The sequence below is a fragment of the Pristiophorus japonicus genome, chromosome 10 (assembly GCF_044704955.1).
Source record: "Pristiophorus japonicus isolate sPriJap1 chromosome 10, sPriJap1.hap1, whole genome shotgun sequence".
In the NCBI taxonomy this organism is placed as follows: Eukaryota; Metazoa; Chordata; class Chondrichthyes; family Pristiophoridae; genus Pristiophorus; species Pristiophorus japonicus.
The window spans coordinates 152,885,435-152,904,781 of record NC_091986.1 but is presented as its reverse complement, the minus strand read 5'-3'; the positions used below and the strand labels follow the sequence as shown (position 1 = coordinate 152,904,781).

Below are 19,347 nucleotides of genomic sequence, written 5' to 3'. Positions count from 1 at the left end.
ATAGCTTCCCCAGAAGACAGCAAGGGCCAGCCAAAGTGCCTTACTCCAGTCCAAGTGGACGCATCCCCCAGCTGTAGTGCCGTACCCCATTCCAAGTGCATCCCTTCCCCAGCCAAAGTGCCTTACCCCAGCGCATCCTACGCCCGCCGGCCCCCGCAGCCAAAGATGGGGCAGGCATTGTGCACAGATTAACAGGTTTATTGGGTATGAAGTGAATAGTTAGTGAAGTGACTTCTGGATACAATCCATTACAACAATGTACCTTATAGGGGGTTGGAAGAATGTGATCTGTCACTCTGTCATTCTCTCTCTCCCCACAGCCCCCTCCCCCGTCTCTCTCTTTCCCCTTCTCTTTCCCCCTCCCCCTCCCTCCCCCCCGGCGCGCGCTCGCTCCCCTCCCCTCCCCTTCCCCCCCCGGCGCGCGCTCGCTCCGCTCCCCTCCCCTCCCCTTCCCCCCCCGGCGCGCGCTCGCTCCCCTCCCCTTCCCCCCCCGGCGCGCGCTCGCTCCCCTCCCCTTCCCCCCCCGGCGCGCTCTCGCTCCCCTCCCCTTCCCCCCCCCCGGCGCGCTCTCGCTCCCCTCCCCTTCCCCCCCCGGCGCGCTCTCGCTCCCCTCCCCTTCCCCCCCCGGCGCGCTCTCGCTCCCCTCCCCCCCCGGCGCTCTCTCGCTCCCCTCCCCATCCCCCCCCCCCGGCGCTATCTCGCTCCCCTCCCTATCCCCCCGCGCGCAACCACAGCCCCTCTCTCTTTCTCTTTCTCTCACCCCAGGGCCTACCGCTCTCTGCCTGTCGCCGGCCCCGGGGGGGTGGTGGAGCTTCAGGTCTCGGATGGAATGATTTGGGCCGGGAGTTGTGGGGAGGGGGCATGGGTGTGAAGCTTGATGGGGGCGGAATTTGTCGCATGTATGTTTTTTTTTTAAAAAAAAGGCAGTATGGGCAGGGGATGGTGGTACTGGAAGATGCCTGTCTGCGGCGGAGGGGAAAGTGCAGCACAAATAGTTACATCGTTATATTATTGACCTGGACTGGGGTATACATGGTATAATTTCAAAGTATGCAGATGATACAAAATGTGGAAAAGTAGTAAAAAGTGAGTAAGATAGTAACAGATTTCAGGAGGACTGCTGAAATGGCTGACACATGGCAGATGAAATTTAATGCAGAGAAGTGTGAAGTGATGCATTTTCCCAGGGCTCAGGGATCCTGGCAACCTTTACAGCACTGCTTGTGGGCCAGGAGCAGCAGGATTACTTCCCCCCCACCCCCCGATGAGCTCGCCACCCACCGATGTGTTTTCTCTTTGTGACCTGACCAATATTCATCCTTCAACCACTGTCAAAATTAATTTATTGATCATTTGTCTTGTTGCTTGTGGGCCTTTGTTGTGTGCATTTTGGCTATCATGTTTACATGCAAAACAGCAGTGTCCACATTTCAGAAGTCACAATTGGGTGTGAAGCATAGTAACATATGAATTGCTCACCAGAAGGCGACAAAGATCCATTTAGATCACTATCTGCTATCCTGGTAGCTGCATGACTCAACAAGGGAGTTGAAGCACGTTGGCAGCTCTCTGAGCACATGAAAAGCACATTTTAAATGCAAATTTACTTTTTTCTCATTTTTCTTTCAGTACTCCTCCCCTTGAAAGTTTTGATTCCTTGTTGAGGTTTGGTGCCATCATGCTGTGTGCTCTCTGGTACCTTGCTCAAGTGGCCTTTTATTATTAAGTGAGCCTTAATGGTGAGAATCAAACAGGCTTTTCATTTGTAGGAACATCACAACCAAGTCTTGATTTCCATGAATATCCAAGCATAGTGTTCATCCAGCAAAAGTCAGTATACTGGGGTCAAGAGTTTTGGTCAATCTCTGCTCCCTAATCCAGGAGTGCTGAGGCTTGTAGGACCATCGTGGGTAAGATAATTAAATTCAGTGTTGAGCAGAGATAAAACCTTGTCTGTACGACTGAACTACTTGCTGGAGAATTTCAGAGCTGTTGGAGGAATTTGGTTTGGATTTTAATCTAATTCTGAATTTTAAGAGAAGTAACTTTTTTTTTAAACTTTTGCAGATAAATCACTTTTTTTGGCAAAATTGTGAAATGCTTGGGACAACAAAGCAAGAATTAAAGTTTTTCCCATAATCAAGACAGTTTGATGGCGAATTCTAAAATGTCTGCTGTTGTTAACAACCAGGGACAAAACTTCTTGGCTGAATGGACAACAAATGTTACTCGTGCAGGAGTAATATTGAATGGTCCTTTTTGTTTTAATGATACAAACACATCTCCTCAGGAATGCAGAAGTGTAAATGACTCATTCAGTGCTCAGTTTGTTCCACTTCAGTTCTCAAACAGCAGCAGCTGCACCAGCATAGACTCTCTTCATAATGAGCCTCTTTTGGATGTGAGCATACCAAATGGAAAGGAGCAACCTGCTTTTGATATCAATGGTGCATTGACTTCAGATATTCGCTCAAATGTGGAACAGCACACTTTTTCACCCCAAAATGGTTTATTATACTGCAACAATGAGGTGGTGAAGCAAACAGATGCAAAGACCACCTCCAATAATGCCCTTATGCAAAGACTTGAACAGGTCTGTACAATAAAGATTTATTTAATCCTTTCTGCACATTATATTGTCATCTAACATAGTACAGTTGCCACTGTACAAGATCAGAGATTAACTAGAAGTGGCAATTTTCTGTAACTCTTTTGATCATAATCTCTAATTATAACTATGAATCAATATCTTCTTTAAAGAAAAAATAGTCTCCAACTATGATATATGTGCTCTCCAGCACTCTTTTGATTTTGATAATTTCATACAACTGCATGTTTCCTGCCCAGCTCCCTGTTCCTCATACCTTTAAAAGGTTCCAGTTCCCATTGATCTGCCTGTGTTAGCCTTGGCTCAATGATAGCCACCGAACCTCTAAGTCAGAAAGTTGCAGTTTCAAACCCACTCCAGAGACTTGAGCACATCATCTCACCAGACATTTTAGTGCAGTACTGAGAGAATGTCGGAGGTGCCATCTTTCGGATGAGACATCAAACAGAGCAGATGGGAGCTTTTATCAGGTGAATGTAAATGATCCCATGGCACTATTAGAAGAAGAGCAGGGAAGTTCTCACCAGTGTTCATGCCAATATTTATCCCTCAACCAACATCACTAAGACAGAATATCTGGTAATTTATCCCGTTGCTATGTGCAAATTACCTACCTTGTTTCCTGCATTACAACAGTGATTGCACTTCAAAAGTACTTCATTGGCTGTAAAGTACTTTGGGATATCCTATGGTCATGAAAGATGCTGTATTAATGCTCTTTTGTTTCATTTTTCTGGGACCATTTTCTGTTGTCAACATGAGATTATGCCAAATAATCCCATTTAGACATCATACAGCTCCCTGAATCCAATATTGATAGAATTTTTGAAATTTACTGGTGGTGAAAAGAGGGGAAGAAAAAACAGAACAAAGGAAATATACATAACATAAGAATTAGGAGTAGGCCATTCAGCCCCTTGAGCCTGCTCCACGATTCAATAAGATCCTGGCTGATCTACCTCAACTCCACTTTCCTGCACTATCCCCATATCCCTTGATTCTCTTAACATTCAAAAATCGATCTCTGTTTCAAACATATTCAATGACTGACCCTCCACAGCCCTCTGGGGTAGAGAATTCCAAAGATTCACCACCCTCTGAGTGAAGAAATTTCCCCTCATCTCAGTCCTAAATGGCCAATCCCTTATTCTTAGACTGTGACCCCTGGTTCCAGATTCGCCACCCGGGGTAAACATCCTTCCTGCATCTACCCTGTCAAGCTTTGTAAGAATTTTGTACGTTTCAATGCGATGACCTCTCATTCTAGAGAATTATAGGCCGAGACTACTCAATCTCTCTTCATGGGGCAATCCCCCCCCCCCCCCCCCCCCACCATCCCAGGAATTAATCTGGTGAACCTTCGTTGCACTCCTTCTATGGCAAGTATATCCTTCCTTAGGTAAGAAGACCAAAACTAAACAATACTCCAGGTGTGGTCTCACCAGGACCTTAGATAATTGCAGTAAGATATCTTTAGTATGCTACTCAAAACCTCTTGTAATAAAGGCCAACATGCCATTTGCTTTCTTAATTGCTTGCTGTAACTGCATGTTAACTTTCAGTGATTCGTGTACAAGGTCACCCAGGTTTTTCATCACCAACATTTCACAATCTCTCACCATTTTAAAAAATGCTCTTCTACTTTTCTTACCAAAGTGGATAACTTCACATTTCTCCACGTTATATTGCATTTGCCATGTTCTTGCCCACTCACTTAGCCTATCTATATCCCCCCTGAAGTCCCTTTGCATCCTCCTCAAAACTTACATTCCTACCAAGCTTTGTATCATCAGCAAACTTGGATATATTACATTTGGACCACTCATTCAAATCATTGATATAGATTGTGAATAGCTGAGGCTTGTGGTACATCGCAGTCTGCAAAATCAAAAATGACCCATTTATTCCTACTCTCTGTTTTCTGTCCGTTAACCAATCATCAATCCATGCTAGTATATTACCTCCAATCCCATGAGCCCTAATTTTGTTTAATAACCTCTTGGGTGGCACCTTATCGAATGCCTTCTGAAAATCCAAATACCCCACATCCACTGGTTCGCCCTTATCTATTCTGCTAGTTACAACCTCAAAAAAAACTCAACAGATTTGTCAAACATGATTTCCCTTTCATAAATCTCTGTTGACTCTGCCCAATCCTATTATTATTTTCTAAGTGCCCTGCTACTACATCCTTAATAATAGATATAGCATTTTCCTTACTACTGTCAAGCTAAACTTGTTTGTAGTATCCCGTTTTCTCTCTTCGCTCCTTTCTTAAATAGCGGGATTACATTTGCTACCTTCCAATCCACAGAAACCTTTCTAGAATTTATAAAATTTTGGAAGATGACAAACAATGCATCCACTACCTCTACAACCACCTTTCAAAACCCTAGGATGTAGGCTATCAGGTCCAGGGAATTTATTGACTTTCAATCCCATTAATTTCTCCAGTACTTTTTTTTTTACTAATACTAATTACTTTCAGTTCCTCATTCTCGCTAGACCCTTGGTTTTCTACTATTTTCAGGAGATTTTTTTTGCGTCATCTTCTGTGAAGACCGACACACAGTATTGGTTTAATTTCACTGCCATTTCCTTATTCCCCATTATAATTTCTCCTGTCTTGGCCTGTAAGGGACCCACATTTACTTTCGTTAATCTTTTTGTTTTTAAATACCTATAGAAGCTTTTACATTCTGTTTTTGTGTCTCTCGCTAGATTACTCTCGTATTCTAGTTTCCCTTTCTTTACCAATACAATTGAATCATAGAATTTTGCAGCACAGAAGGAGGCCATTCTTTTCTCATTCTTATGGTGAAAACGCTATTTATGATAACTTGCACTAGATAACACAACTTTTTTTCAGTAAATGTTTGTGGTTGCAAACAACCTGGAGGAGAATAAAGATGTAGAAAATAAATATGCAAGCCCTAAATATCCCTTTATCGTTAATTCACAAGTATCACCAGTACTCGCCATAAAAATATTTATATATCTTGAGCAAGTAATTATTTTATTTTATATTTTCCTACAAATCTTGTTCTGCTTTCTATTTAATTTCCCATATTCTTTCCTGTTGTTTTACTTGCATTAATTCCATTTGGTTTCATGGACCTATTACTTGGAAGTGAATGTCAAGCTTTCTTAGTTAAGCTTAAAATTGTCAACAATCAGTGGTTGAAATGCTTTATATTTTTAAAAAGGCAACAGAGAACTGTTTGGCTTTTAATACTTAGCACTATCATAATTGGGTACTAATTCTGTAATTCTTTACAGTTAAGAGAGTGGCAACAGGAAAGGCAAGAACAACTGAAGAAACAACATCTGGAGCAGCTTCAGCGACTGGTGCACGAACAACAGACGCTACTTGGTCTTATCGGTACACAACAAGGATTCACTGGTAGAGGAAAAAGTTTGCATGTTAATAAAAGTTGCCTTCAGTTATTTTATCCTTAGTAGATAGCATATATACTATTACCAAACATGCTTGTTTGAAAATGGTCGCATCATTTGATTGGTCAGTTTTTAATTCCTATTACAATTAACTCTAGAATTTACAGTTAACAAAAAATACATTTGGAAATTAACTATTAAACATTGTATGAAATAATGGACAATGAAACGAGCAGTGATATACTGTACTAGTAGGTTTTTTTAATTCGTTCATGGAATATGGGCGTCACTGGCAAAGCCGGCATTTATTGCCAACCCTAATTGCCCTTGAGAAGTTGGTGGTCAGCTTCTTAAACTGCTGCAGTCTGGTGAAGATTAAAAAGAACCCTTTAAAACCACTGCACATAGAATCAATGCAGGGACTGTAATCAATTCAAGCAAAATAGTATTGCTGCACACAAACTATTGCTATATGATTAAACTTAGCTGTTTATTGGATGCTGTTAAGCAATAAGTCAACTTCATCGAACCTTAGCGCACAGAACAATGAATATGGTATCTGGAATGCATCTGCTGGATCATTATAAATTTTGATGCTGCTAGTCTGCAAACACTTCCACACATCTTTTAGTCTTAGCCCCCAAATCAAATCACTCTGGCCAATAGTCCAGGATGCTACAAAAGCTATGGCTCTGTGAAGTCCTGTCAGTCCTGTCCACTGGCTTTCCTCATGAGATAAAGACACCCATTGTACTGTTGCCTGTTATACCTTTCACTGCAAGTTGCAAAAGAAATGCATTCCCATTATATGGCAAAGTCCCTGTTTTTCATGCCAACATGTGGATGAAGCATCTGTGGAAGTTTTACGAGTCAGCTGTCTGAGGCTGGATATATGCTAGGCAGTCTGGACACTTCCAGGAGTTTGAAGACCACCAACCCTGTAGCTAACTCTTGCAGATGGAAGGTAAAACTGATAAAGGCTTGATGGGATTACAGTTTAATCCTCAGTTCAAAGTAGTTTAATTGTAACCATCTGCTTTAACTTTTTTTAGTAATAAAATCCCACATTGCTTATTTCAAATGATTGGATTACTCAATGTTTTTAATTGCACAAAAAGGACTTTGAGTTGTCAGGAGTAGGCTGTACCCCATCACCAGCCACACTAGGCCTCACAAGAATAGTAATCCAACCTAATGTCACCATAGACCATGGAGGGCTACTCTAATCCTTGAAGGCACACCCCCAGCATGAGTCAGCATCTTCAGGAAAGAGTCTGGGTATAAATCAAATTTTGTAATCCTACTTTTTGCAAAATGGACATGGAAAGTTTAACTCTAACCACCTGTCATTGTATCTATTCTGTCTTGCATGCGGCAATTTTATAAAATTTAAGTTTCTAACAAAAAACACCGTGGCCCATCTTGTGTTCCTTTGACAGGGTTTCACTGCTTTCTCTTCCTACTGTTCCTATTGAATACTGTTACGAAATAATGTTAACTTGTGTGAAACAAAATTATTAATGAATATTGCATATAATACCCTTGCAGCATTTAATTTATCTATCAAACATTTCCAATTTTGATGAATAATACTCGTAAACTACTTTGGGTGCTTTTTGTGCTCCTGCTTTGATTGCATATGATTACACAGACTCCTGAGCAGAGTTCCACAAGTATGCAACCATAATTAATTTCCTTCTATAGAACAATAGAATGTGTAAAGTTTAAAAAAAAAAAAAAAAAAATTGAATAAATAGTGATGTGTACGTATTTAACCAATTCCATAATGCATAGACAACAGTAAACTGACATTTGAAGTGACCTCTTCAGACTTGTTTCCTTGAGGAGTGCATCACTGCACTGGCTTAAGTTAGGATGCAATCTCTTATATTTTTTTTGTACATTACTTTACTTGTAACATTTATAATATTTCAGGGTTTCCGGTACCTACAGAAAATTCACTGATCGGCCAGGGCAGCTGCTTGCCACAGTCTTCAACAGTTGATTTGAGTTCTAAAACTCTGAGCATACAAGATTTAATAATTCTTCCTGAAACATGTGCTGCTCATTCTGAACATGTACTGAAGTTCCAGTCCAAAGTCTATGTTGATGCTTCCACGGAACCATTTGCAACAAATAGAAGGGCTTCTTTTTCTTTAAATAGCAGCACATCAGGTAATTTTGAGCTACAGCTAAGGCATCCAGAATCTGAGTAATAAAGTGGATGTGAATTATTACATCGCTTGTCAATCTCTGCTATAATTAGATATTAGATGTAGCAGTTCAATAGTTATTGAAGAAATGTTTTTTAAGTTATATATGAAGTAAGTGTCCACATAAAATTAACATCAAAATATTCTATTAATTGAGGCTTCTTTTTAGTACAATAAATACCACCAGTTTGTGTAAAAAGTGTGCCTGCCATAGCAACATCAGCAAGAATGCAGAAATGGCAGCATTGACCAGTGGAGAGGGCACCAGATAAGATATTGAAATATGCTAGTGAAATACCCATGGTCTTGCCTATGGTAAGTCAAGATGAAGCAAATTTTCCTCAGTCCATTTGAAAGCATAGAGGAAAAAGATATGCTCCCACCCAAAGACAGTGCACGTTGGAAGCAGTATGTGTATTAAACCAAAAAATGCAAATTGAGTACCTGAAAGACCAACAAAGAAGTAGTAGGAAAAAAGTAATGGAGCTCAAGAACCTCAGCAGAATAGAAAATTGAGAAACCGAGAAACCAGAGCTTTTGGCTGAATTAAATATTCAGATAAGAGCCATTTAGGCATCTGGTTGGAGGTTACAGGGCACCTTAGAGGGAGGAAGTCAGATCCTGGGGAAGTGGTGAGAACAGTCTACAGAATTGATCTCAGAGATAAACTTTTCTATTCTTTAAAAAAAAAAGGGACCCAAAAAAGCTTAAACAGCAAATTGTGACAATATAAGCAGTCTAGTTGGCACTGAAAGCAGCAGGAAGCCCTGGAGGTAGGAAAATAGATTTGTGGTAAGGGGGAACGAGAAAAACAGCTTGCAGAGTTGATTTCTGAGAGAAAAACACTCAAAATGTAATGAATTATTTACTTAAACATGGCAAAGAAGTAAGCTAAACCAAGGGAATGATAAAATGGTGATAGTTATTCCAACTTTAGTGTTATTCAGAGGAAGATTAGGAATGTTGGCAGTGTCCTGGAATTGAGTTTGTCAGAATAGTGCTGCTGAAGGTTCAGGTATGGAGATGTGTTGTGTGACTCTGTGACAGATAGTTTAAACATAATTAAAATCCTGTGCCCACAGCTAGCTACTCCACGCGGACTAGATACAGAGATCTCAATAGCAGGCGAATGCTAGAAAGCATGAAAGCATGACACATACATACATCATGGGATCTTTTATGCCCACCTGAGAGGGCAGAATGGTCCTTGGTTTAACATATCATCTGAAAGGTGGCAACTCCGACAGTCACTAAAGTGTCAGCTTAGATATTGAATTCCATAGCTAGCCTTGGACTTGGGGTTCCCAACCCACCCGCTTTGGGCGGCAGTCTACCGGAATGGGTGATTGGTCTCCTGGGCATTGCTGCTGGCGACTCTGGAGAAACGGTCCTAGTATGCGCGCATACACAGTGCCCCAGCTGTCATGGTTTGCAACCAAACCGCGTTGCCTGAGCCCTGCTGGAATGCACCGCTTCATTGCCGGTTGTGAGGATGACTGCATCGGGGCCAAAAAATATCACCTGGAAATTCCGTGAGTCATGAGTGAGAAACACCAACTGGACAGGGAGAGCGAGAAACACAAACTGGGGGAGGGAGCGTGCATGTCAGTCTGCGATGTGCGCTGTTGTATAATGTGTTTTTCCAAAGTCAGGCAGGTTTGCTGCTTCTCTTGAGGACTGAGCTTCACCTCCCTGAAGCTAGGCTTCAGTGGTGGGGTGTGGGTGTCATTGAATTGGGTTTGGTTTTTGTTTTATTATTTTTATAACTGGCTGTGTGTTGTTTAAAAAGTCAAAATTGTCCAAAAATGTTAGTTACAGATATTGATGATGATTTTTGTTAAATCAGCGGTATTTACTTAGTATTTCTCATCGCAGCTGATTACTGTGACAACATCACCGAAGTAGTTTTTATTTAATCGCTACTTATCCTTAAATCTTTCTATTTTGTGTTAAGATAAGAAATAGGAACAGGAGTAGGGCATATGGCCCCTCGGGCCTGCTCCGCCATTCAATAAGATCATGGCTGATCTGATCATGGGCTCGGCTCCACTTCCCCGCCCGCTCCCCAAAACCCCTTATCCCTTTTTTAAGACAGAAAGACAGTTTCTTAAACGATAAATTTATTCAATATCCCAGCTTTCACAGCTCTGAGGTAGTGAATTCCACAGATTTACAACCCTCTGAGAAAAAATTCCTCCTCATCTCTCTTTTAAATGGATGGCCCCTTATTCTAAGATCATGCCCTCTAGTTCTAGTCTCCCCCATCAGTGGAAACATCCTCTCTGCATCCACCTTGTCAAGCCCCCTCATAATCTTGTACGTTTTGATAAGATCACCTCCCATTCTTCTGAATTCCAATGAGGTAGAGGCCCAACCTACTCAACCTTTCCTCATAAGTCAACCCCCTCATCCCTGGAATCAACCTAGTGAACCTTCTCTGAACTGCCTCCAAAGCAAGTATATCCTTTTGTAAATATAGAAACCAAAGCTGCACACAGTATTCCAGATGTGGCCTCACCAATACCTTGTATTGCTGTAGCAAGACTTCCCTGCTTTTATACTCCATCCCCTTTGCAATAAAGGCCAAGATAGAAAATAGGAAACAGAGAAAATAGGTGCAGGAGTAAGCCATTCGGCCCTTCGAGATACCTTTGGCCTTCCTGATAACTTGCTGTGCCTGCACACTATCCTTTTGTGTTTCATGCACAAGTATACCCTCAGGTCCTGCTGTACTGCAGCACTTTGCAATCTTTCTCCATTTAAATAATAATTTGCTCTTTGATTTTTTTTCTGCCAAACCTTACACTTTCCAACATTATACTCCATCTGCCAAATTATTGTCCACTCACTTAACCTGTCTATGTCCTTTGGCAGATTTTTTTTCTGTCCTCCTTACACATTACTTTTCCTCCCATCTTTGTATCGCCAGCAAACTTGGCTACGTTACACTCAGTCCCTTCTTCCAAGTCAATTAATATAGATTGTAAATAGTTGGGGTCCCAGCACTGATCCCTGCAGCACCCCACTAGTTACTGGTTGGCAACCAGAGAATGAACCATTTATCCTGACTCTCTGTTTTCTGTTAGTTAGTCAATCCTCTATCCATGCTAATATATTACCCCCAACCATGTGAACTTTTATCTTGTGCAGTAACCTTTTATGTGGCACTTTGTCAAATGCCTTCTGGAAGTCCAAATACACCACATCCACTGGTTCCCCTTTATCCACCCTGTTAGTTACATCCTCAAAGAACTCCAGCAAATTTGTCAAACACAACTTCCCCTTCAAAAATCCATGCTGACTCTGCCTGACCGAATTTTGCGTTTCCAAATGTCCTGCTTCTCCTTCTTTAATAATGGACTCCAATATTTTCCTGACCACAGATGTTAGGCTAACTGGTCTACAGTTTCCTGCTTTTTGTCTGCCTCCTTTTTTAAATAGAGGCGTTACATTTGCAGTTATCCAATCTGCTGGGACCTCCCCAGAATCCAGGGAATTTTGGTAAATTACAACCAATGCATCCACAATCCCTGCCACTACTTCTCAAGACCCTAGGATGCAAGCCATCAGGTCCAGGGGATTTATCTGCCTTTAGTCCCATTATCTTACTGAGTACCACCTCCTTAGTGATTGTGATTGTGTTAAGTTTCTCCCCCCTGGCTATAGCCCCTTGACTATCCACTGTTGGAATATTGTTAGTGTCCTCTACCAGAAAGACCGATACAAAATATTCGTTCAGAGTTCCTGCCATCTCCATGTTCTCCATTACTAATTCCCCTCTAAGGGACCAACATTTACTTTAGCCTTTTTATATACCTATAGAAACTCTTGCAGGAAAAAGAGTGGGAGAGCGATAGTGATAGGGGATTCTATTGTAAGGGGAATAGATAGGCATTTCTGCGGCCGCAACCGAGACTCCAGCATGGTATGTTGCCTCCCTGGTGCAAGGGTCAAGGATGTCTCGGAGCAGGTGCAGGACATTCTGAACAGGGAGGGTGAACAGCCAGTTGTCATCGTGCACATTGGTACCAACGATATAGGTTTAAAAAAAGGGATGAGATCCTATGAGACGAATTTAAGGAGCTAGGAGCCAAGTTAAAACATAGGACCTCAAAAGTAGTAATCTCTGGATTGCTACCAGTGCCATGTGCTAGTCAGAGTAGGAATCGCAGGATAGCTCAGATGAATACGTGGCTTGAGCAGTGGTGCAGCAGGGAGGGATACCAGTTCTGGGGGAGGTGGGACCAGTACAAACCGGACGGTCTGCACCTGGGCAGGACCGGAACCAATGTCTGAGGGGGAGTGTTTGCTAGTGCTGTTGGGGAGGAGTTAAACTAATATGGCAGGGGGATGGGAACCAATGCAGGGAGACAGAGGGAAATAAAATGGAGACAGAAGCAAAAGACAGAAAGGAGATGAGTAAAAGTGGAGGGCAGAGAAACCCAAGGCAAAAAACAAAAAGGGCCACTGTACAGCAAAATTCTAAAGGGTCAAAGTGTAATAAAAAGGCAAGCCTGAAAGCTCGGTGCCTCAATGTGAGAGTATTCGGAACCCAGGAGAGGGCTCTGAGCTAGTTAGAGTGGGTGAGAGCTCAGATGAACAGGACCCCAAGAAAGAATGCAAAAGGCAGGAGGCAACAGAGCAGTGTAGCACTGGGGTAAGTGTAAACCACAAGGAGATAGGAAGGGACAATATGTATGAATATAAAGGGGCTGCAGGAGGGGTTAAAACTAAAAATCATGGTTTAAAAACTAGTATTAAAACACTCTACCTAAACGCATGCAGCATTTGAAATAAAGTAAATGAGTTGACAGCTCAAATCATTACAAATGGGTATGATTTGGTGGCCATTACAGAAACGTGGTTGCAGGGTGGCCAAGACTGGGAATTAAACATACAGGGGTATCTGACAATTCGGAAAGATAGAAAAGAAGGGAAAGGAGGTGGGGTAGCTCTGTTAATAAAGGATGATATCAGGGCAGTTGTGAGAGACGATATTGGCTCCAATGACCAAAATGTTGAATCATTGTGGGTGGAAATTAGAGATAGTAAGAGGAAAAAGTCACTGGTGGGCGTAGTTTATAGGCCCCCAAATAATAACTTCACGGTGGGGCGGGCAATAATCAAGGGATTATGATCTTGTTGAATGGCGGAGCAGGCTCGAGGGGCTCGATGGCCTACTCCTGTTCTTAATTCTTATGTTCTTATGTTCTTGCTATCTGTTTTTATATTTTTGTGGTAGTTTACTTTCATAGTCTATCTTCCCTTTCTTAATCATTTTTTTTAGTTGTTCTTTGCTGGCTTTTAAAAGCGTCCCAGTCTTCTGTCCTCCCACTAGTTTTGGCCACTTTCTATGCCCTTGTTTTTAATTGGATACCGTCCTTAATTTCTTTAGTTAGCCATGGATGGCTATCTTTTCTCTTGCACCCTTTCCTCCTCACTGGAATATATTTTTCTTGAGAGTTATGAAATATCTCCTTAAATGTACACCACTGTTCATCAACCGTCTTACACTTTAATCTATTTTTCCAGTCCACTTTGCCCAACTCTGCCCTCATACCTTCATAGTCTCCTTTATTTAAGCTTAGTACGCTGGTTAGAGATCCAACTTTCATAGAAACATAGAAAATAGGTGCGGGAGTAGGCCATTCGAGCCTGCACCGCCATTCAATAAGATCATGGCTGATCATTCCTCCAGTACCCCTTTCCAGCTTTTTCTCCATACCCTTTGATCCCCTTAGCTGTAAGGGTCATATCTAACTCCCTCTTAAATATATGCAATGAACTGGCATCAACAACTCTCTGCGGCAGGGAATTCTACAGGTTAACAACTCTCTGAGTGAAGAAGTTTCTCTAAATGGCCTACCCCTTATCCTAAGGCTATGTCCCCTGGTTCTGGACTTCCCCAACATCGGGAACATTCTTCCTGCGTCTAACCTGTCCAGTCTGTCAGAATCTTATATGTTTCTATGAGATCCCCTCTCATCCTTCGAAACTCCAGTGAATAAAGGCCCAGTTGATCCAGTCTCTCCTCATATGACAGTCCAGCCATCCCTGGAATCAGTCTGGTGAACCTTCGCTGCACTCCCTCAATAGCAAGAACGTCCTTCCTCAGATTAGGAGACCAAAACTGAACACAATATTCCCGGTGAGGCCTCACTAAGGCCCTGTACAACTGCAGTAAGACCTCCCTGCTCCTATACTCAAATCCCCTAGCTATGAAGGCCAAAATACTATTTGCTGCCTTTACCGCCTGCTGTACCTGCATGCCCACTTTCAGTGACTGATGAACCCTGACACCCAGGTCTCGTTGGACCTCCCCTTTTCCTAATCTGCCGCCATTCAGATAATCTGCCTTTGTTTTTGCCCCCAAAATGGATAACCTCACATTTATCTACATTATACTGCAACTGCCATGCATTTGCCCACTCACCTAACTAATCCAAGTCACCCTGCAGCTTCTTAGCGTCCTCCTCACAGCTCACACCGCCACCCAGTTTAGTGTCATCGCAAACTTGGAGATATTACGCTGAATTCCTTCATCTAAATCGTTAATGTATATTGTAAAGAGCTGGGGTCCCAGCACTGAGCCCTGCGGCACTCCACTAGTCACTGCCTGCCATTCTGAAAAGGACCCGTTTATCCCAACTCTGCTTCCTGTCTGCCAACCAGTTCCCTATCCAGGTCAGTACGTTACCCCCAATACCATGTGCTTTGATTTTGCACACCAATCCCTTGTGGGGACCTTGTCAAAAGCTTTTGAAAGTCCAAATACACCACATCCACTGGTTCTCCCTGTCCACTCTGCTAGTTATATCCTCAAAAAATTCCAGAAGATTGGTCAAGTATGATTTCCCTTTCATAAATCCATGCTGACTTGGACCGATCCTGTCACTGCTTTCCAAATGTGCTGCTATTTCATCCTTAATAATTGATTCCAACATTTTCCCCACTACTGGTGTCAGGCTAACCGGTCTATAATTACCTGTTTTCTCTCCCTTTTTTTTTAAAAGTGGTGTTACATTTGCTACCTTCAGTCCATAGGAACTGATCCAGAGTCGATAGACTGTTGGAAAATGATCACCAATGCATCCAGTATTTCTATGGCCACTTCCTTAAGTACTCTGGGATGCAGACTATCAGGCCCAGGGGATTTATCAGCCTTCAATCCCATCAATTTCCCGAACGCAATTTCCCGCCTAATAAGGATATCTTTCAGTTCCTCGTTCTCAGTAGACCCACTGTCCCCTAGTACATTTGAAAGGTTATTTGTGTCTTCCTTTGTGGAGACAGAACCGAAGTATTGGTTCAATTGGTCTGCCATTTCTTTGTTCCCCATTATAAATACACCTGAATCCAACAGCAAGGGACCCACGTTTGTCTTCACTAATCTTTTTCTCTTCACATATTTATAGAAGCTTTTGCAGTTAGTTTTTATGTTCCCTGCTAACTTCCTCTCGACCTCTATTTTCCCCCTCTTAATTAAACCCTTAGTCTTCCTCTGTTGAATTCTAAATTTCTCCCAGTCCTCAGATTTGTTGCTTTTTTTAGCCAATTTATATGCCTCTTCCTTGGCTTTAACACTATCCTTAATTTCCCTTGTTAGCCACCGTCCTGTTTTATTTTTACTCCAGTCAGGGATGTACAATTGCTGAAGTTCTTCCATGTGATCTTTAAATGTTTGCCATTGCTTATCCATCGTCAACCGTTTCAGTATCCTTTGCCAGTCTATTCTCGCCAATTCACGCCTCATACCGTCGAAGTTACCTTTCCATAAGTTCAGGACCCTAGTTTCCGAATTAACTTTGTCACACTCCATCTTAATAAGGAATTCTACCATATTATGATCACTCTTCCCAAGGGGCCTCGCACAACAAGATTGCTAATTAGTCCCTTCTCATTACACACCACCCTAGTCTAGGCTGGCCAGCTCTTTGGTTGGTTCCTCAACATATTGGTCTAGAAAACCATCCCACACCCTCCATCTGAATTTGAAATGCAATCATGCTATGATCACTCATTCTGAGGTGATCCTTCACAAGGAGATTGTTTATTAATCCTATCTAATTATACAGGACTAGATCTAAGATAGCCTGTACCCTGGTTGGTTCCATTACATACTGCTCAAGGAACCAGTCCCTTATGCACTCTATGAACTCTTCCTCAAGGCTACCCTGACCAATTTGATTTGTCCAATCAACATGGAGGTTAAAATCACCCATGATTATTGCTGTTCCCTTTTTGCAAGCCCCCACTATTTCCTGGTTTATACTCCAACCAACAGAGTTGCTACTGTTAGGGGGCCTATAGACTATGCCCACCAGTGACTTTTTCCCCTTAATTGTTCCTTATCTCCACCCAAACTGTTTCAACATCCTTATCATTTGAGCCAATATTGTTTCTTACTATTGCAGTGATTCCATCCTTTATCAATAGAGCTACCCCACCTTTTCCTTTGTTTGTCCTACCGGATTGTCAAGTACCCCTGAATATTTAATTCCCAGTCCTGGTCCCCTTGCAACCACGTCTCTGTAATGGCTATCAGATCATACCCCTTTGTGTCAATTTGTGCTGTCAACTCATCTATTTTGTTACAAATGCTACGTGCATTAGACAAAGTGCCTTTAAGTTTGTTTTTTTACCTTTTTTTCCAGCTTGTTTCCCCTCTCCTTCAAACTCACTTTATTTTTGCTTGCTAATTCCAGCTTTACTCCGCTCCCTACTGAATCTATTTTCAGGTTCCCATCCCCCTGCCAAGCTAGTTTGAACCCGCCCCAACAGCACTAGCAAAGCCCCACTGTGAGAATATTGGTCCCGGCTCTGTTGAGGTGCAACCCGTCTGGCTTGTACAGGTCTCATCTCCCCCAGAAGCGGTCCCAATGCCTCAGGAAACTAAAGCCCTCCCGCTTGCGCCATCTTTCCAGCCACGTATTCATCTGCTCTATCCTCCCATTTCTTTGATTTACAAATGATGATCTTGCTATAAAACAAAACATGGTGATACTCAACTAAGTTAAATCCAATAACATTTGCAAACAGTAGGCAAATGTCACGTGATCAAATGCCATGTGATCCAATGACATGTGATCAAAGAATACGTCAAGCCAGACTTGACAACCCTATAAGACAGTCGTGCCAATTAGGTCTAGGCATTCGGGTGTCATTAGCAGTGTCTTAAAAGATTTAATCATGCAGACAACAGAAATCTGCAATGAAAGCCATTTTGTGGTGTTGAGGGGCAGTACCACTAGAGGCCAGAGGAGAGAAGGGAAACCCAAAAGTACTGCAGAAGCTGAGACAAACACAATTTTTAAATTTCACAGTGGAGAGAGTAGGCTGAAGGGTGAAAAACTAAAGACAATGATAAAATAAAGTTCAAATTATAGTCCAAATGAACTAAAGAAAAATGGTTAAACTTGCAACAATAGATTGAAAAATGTGAAGCTGTTCACAGACTGGGAATATAGCTACTCTGTGGCCAGATTGTATATTTATAACATGAAAAGTTTAAATAAGCAAAATCCATATACAATTGTGGTCATAGAAATTTGTAAAGGAAAAAATTGACACACATGCAATAACAAATTGGAGGAGGAGGCTCTATGAATATCCCCATCCTCAACGATGGCAGAGCCCAGCACACAAGTGCAAAAAACAAGGCTGAAGCATTTGCAACCATCTTCAGCCAGAAGTGCCGAGTGGATGATTCATATCTGCCACCACCTGAGGGCCCCACCATCACAGAAGCCAGTCTTCAGCCAATTTGATTTACTTCACTTGATATCAAGAAACGGTTGAGCATACTGGATATAGCAACGGCAATAGGCCCCAACAACATCCCATCTGTTGTGCTGAAGATGTGCTCCAGAACTAGCCATGCCTCTAGCCAAGCTGTTCCAGTACAGCTACTACACTAGCATCAACCCGACAATGTGGAAAACTGTCCTGTCCACAAATAGCAGGACAAATCCAATCCAGCCAATTACCGCCCCATCTGTCTACTCTCAATCATCAGTAAAGTGAGGGAAGGTGTGGTTGACGCTACTATCAAGCAGCACCTGCTCAGTTTGGGCTCTGCCAGGAACACTCAGCTCTCGACCTCATTACAGCCTTGGTCCAAACATGGACTCCAGAGCTGAATTCCAGAGGTGGGGTGAGTGACCACCCTTGACCTCAAAGCAGCATTTGACTGAGTGGGGTATCAAAAGCCTGAGTATCATTGACTTCAGTTTTAATCAGGGGGAAACTCTCCAGTGGCTGGAATCATACCTGGCACAAAGGAGGATGGTTGTAGTTGTTGGAGGTCAATCATCTCAGCCCCAGGATATTGTTGCAGGAGTTCCTCAGGGCAGTGTCCTAGGCGCAACCATTTTCAACTGCTTCATCAATGACCTTCACTCCATAAGGTCAGAGGTGGGGATGTTTGTTGATGATGACACTGTTCAGTTCCATTCGCAACTCCTCAGATAATTAAGCAATCCATGCCTGCATGCAGCAAGACCTGGACGACATTTAGACTTGGGCTGATCAGTGGCAAGTAACATTCACGCCACACAAGTGCCAGGCAATGACTATCTCCAACCAGCGAGAGTCTAACCACCACCCCATGACATTCAACGGCATTACCCATGATCATATTGAATGGTGGTGCAAGCTCGAAGGGCCGAATGGCCTACTTCTACCTATTTTCTATGTTTCTATTACCATCGCCTACTATCAACATGGGAATCCCCTACCATCAACATCCTGGGGGTCACCATTGACCAGATACTTAACTGGACCAGCCACATAAATACTGTGGCAACAAGAGGTCAGAGGCTGGGTATTCTGCGGCAAGTGTCTCACTACTCCCTTGTGCCTTGTAGATGGTGGAAAGGCTCAAGTCAGGAGTGTGATATAATACACTCGACTAGCCTGGATGAGTGCAGCTCCAACAACACTCGAGAAGCTTGCCACCATCCAGAACAACACAGCCTGCTTGATTGGTACCCCATCCACCATCTTAAACATTCACTCCCTCCACCGGCACACTGGCTGCAGTGTGTACCATCTATAATTTGCACTGCAGCAACTCGTCAAAGCTTCTTCGGCAGCACCTCCAAAACCTGCGATCTCTACCACCTAGAAGGA

At 42.6% G+C, this 19,347-nt stretch overlaps 1 protein-coding gene across 2 annotated transcripts in view; it reads left to right on the top strand.

Annotated features, from left to right (window-relative positions):
• cpap (centrosome assembly and centriole elongation protein) overlaps positions 1-19,347 on the top strand; it is an 84,975-nt gene that overhangs the window by 1,045 nt on the left and 64,583 nt on the right. The window contains exons 1-4 of one of the 2 annotated variants that reach the window (XM_070892183.1): positions 869-1,086; positions 2,068-2,593; positions 5,888-6,011; positions 7,940-8,179. In XM_070892183.1, coding sequence (XP_070748284.1) covers positions 2,153-2,593; positions 5,888-6,011; positions 7,940-8,179 — 805 coding nt within the window. In that variant the 5' untranslated portion in view covers positions 869-1,086; positions 2,068-2,152. Of the gene's footprint in view, positions 1-868; positions 1,087-2,067; positions 2,594-5,887; positions 6,012-7,939; positions 8,180-19,347 lie in introns of those variants that run through there. The other variant, XM_070892182.1, reaches the window with a different exon arrangement.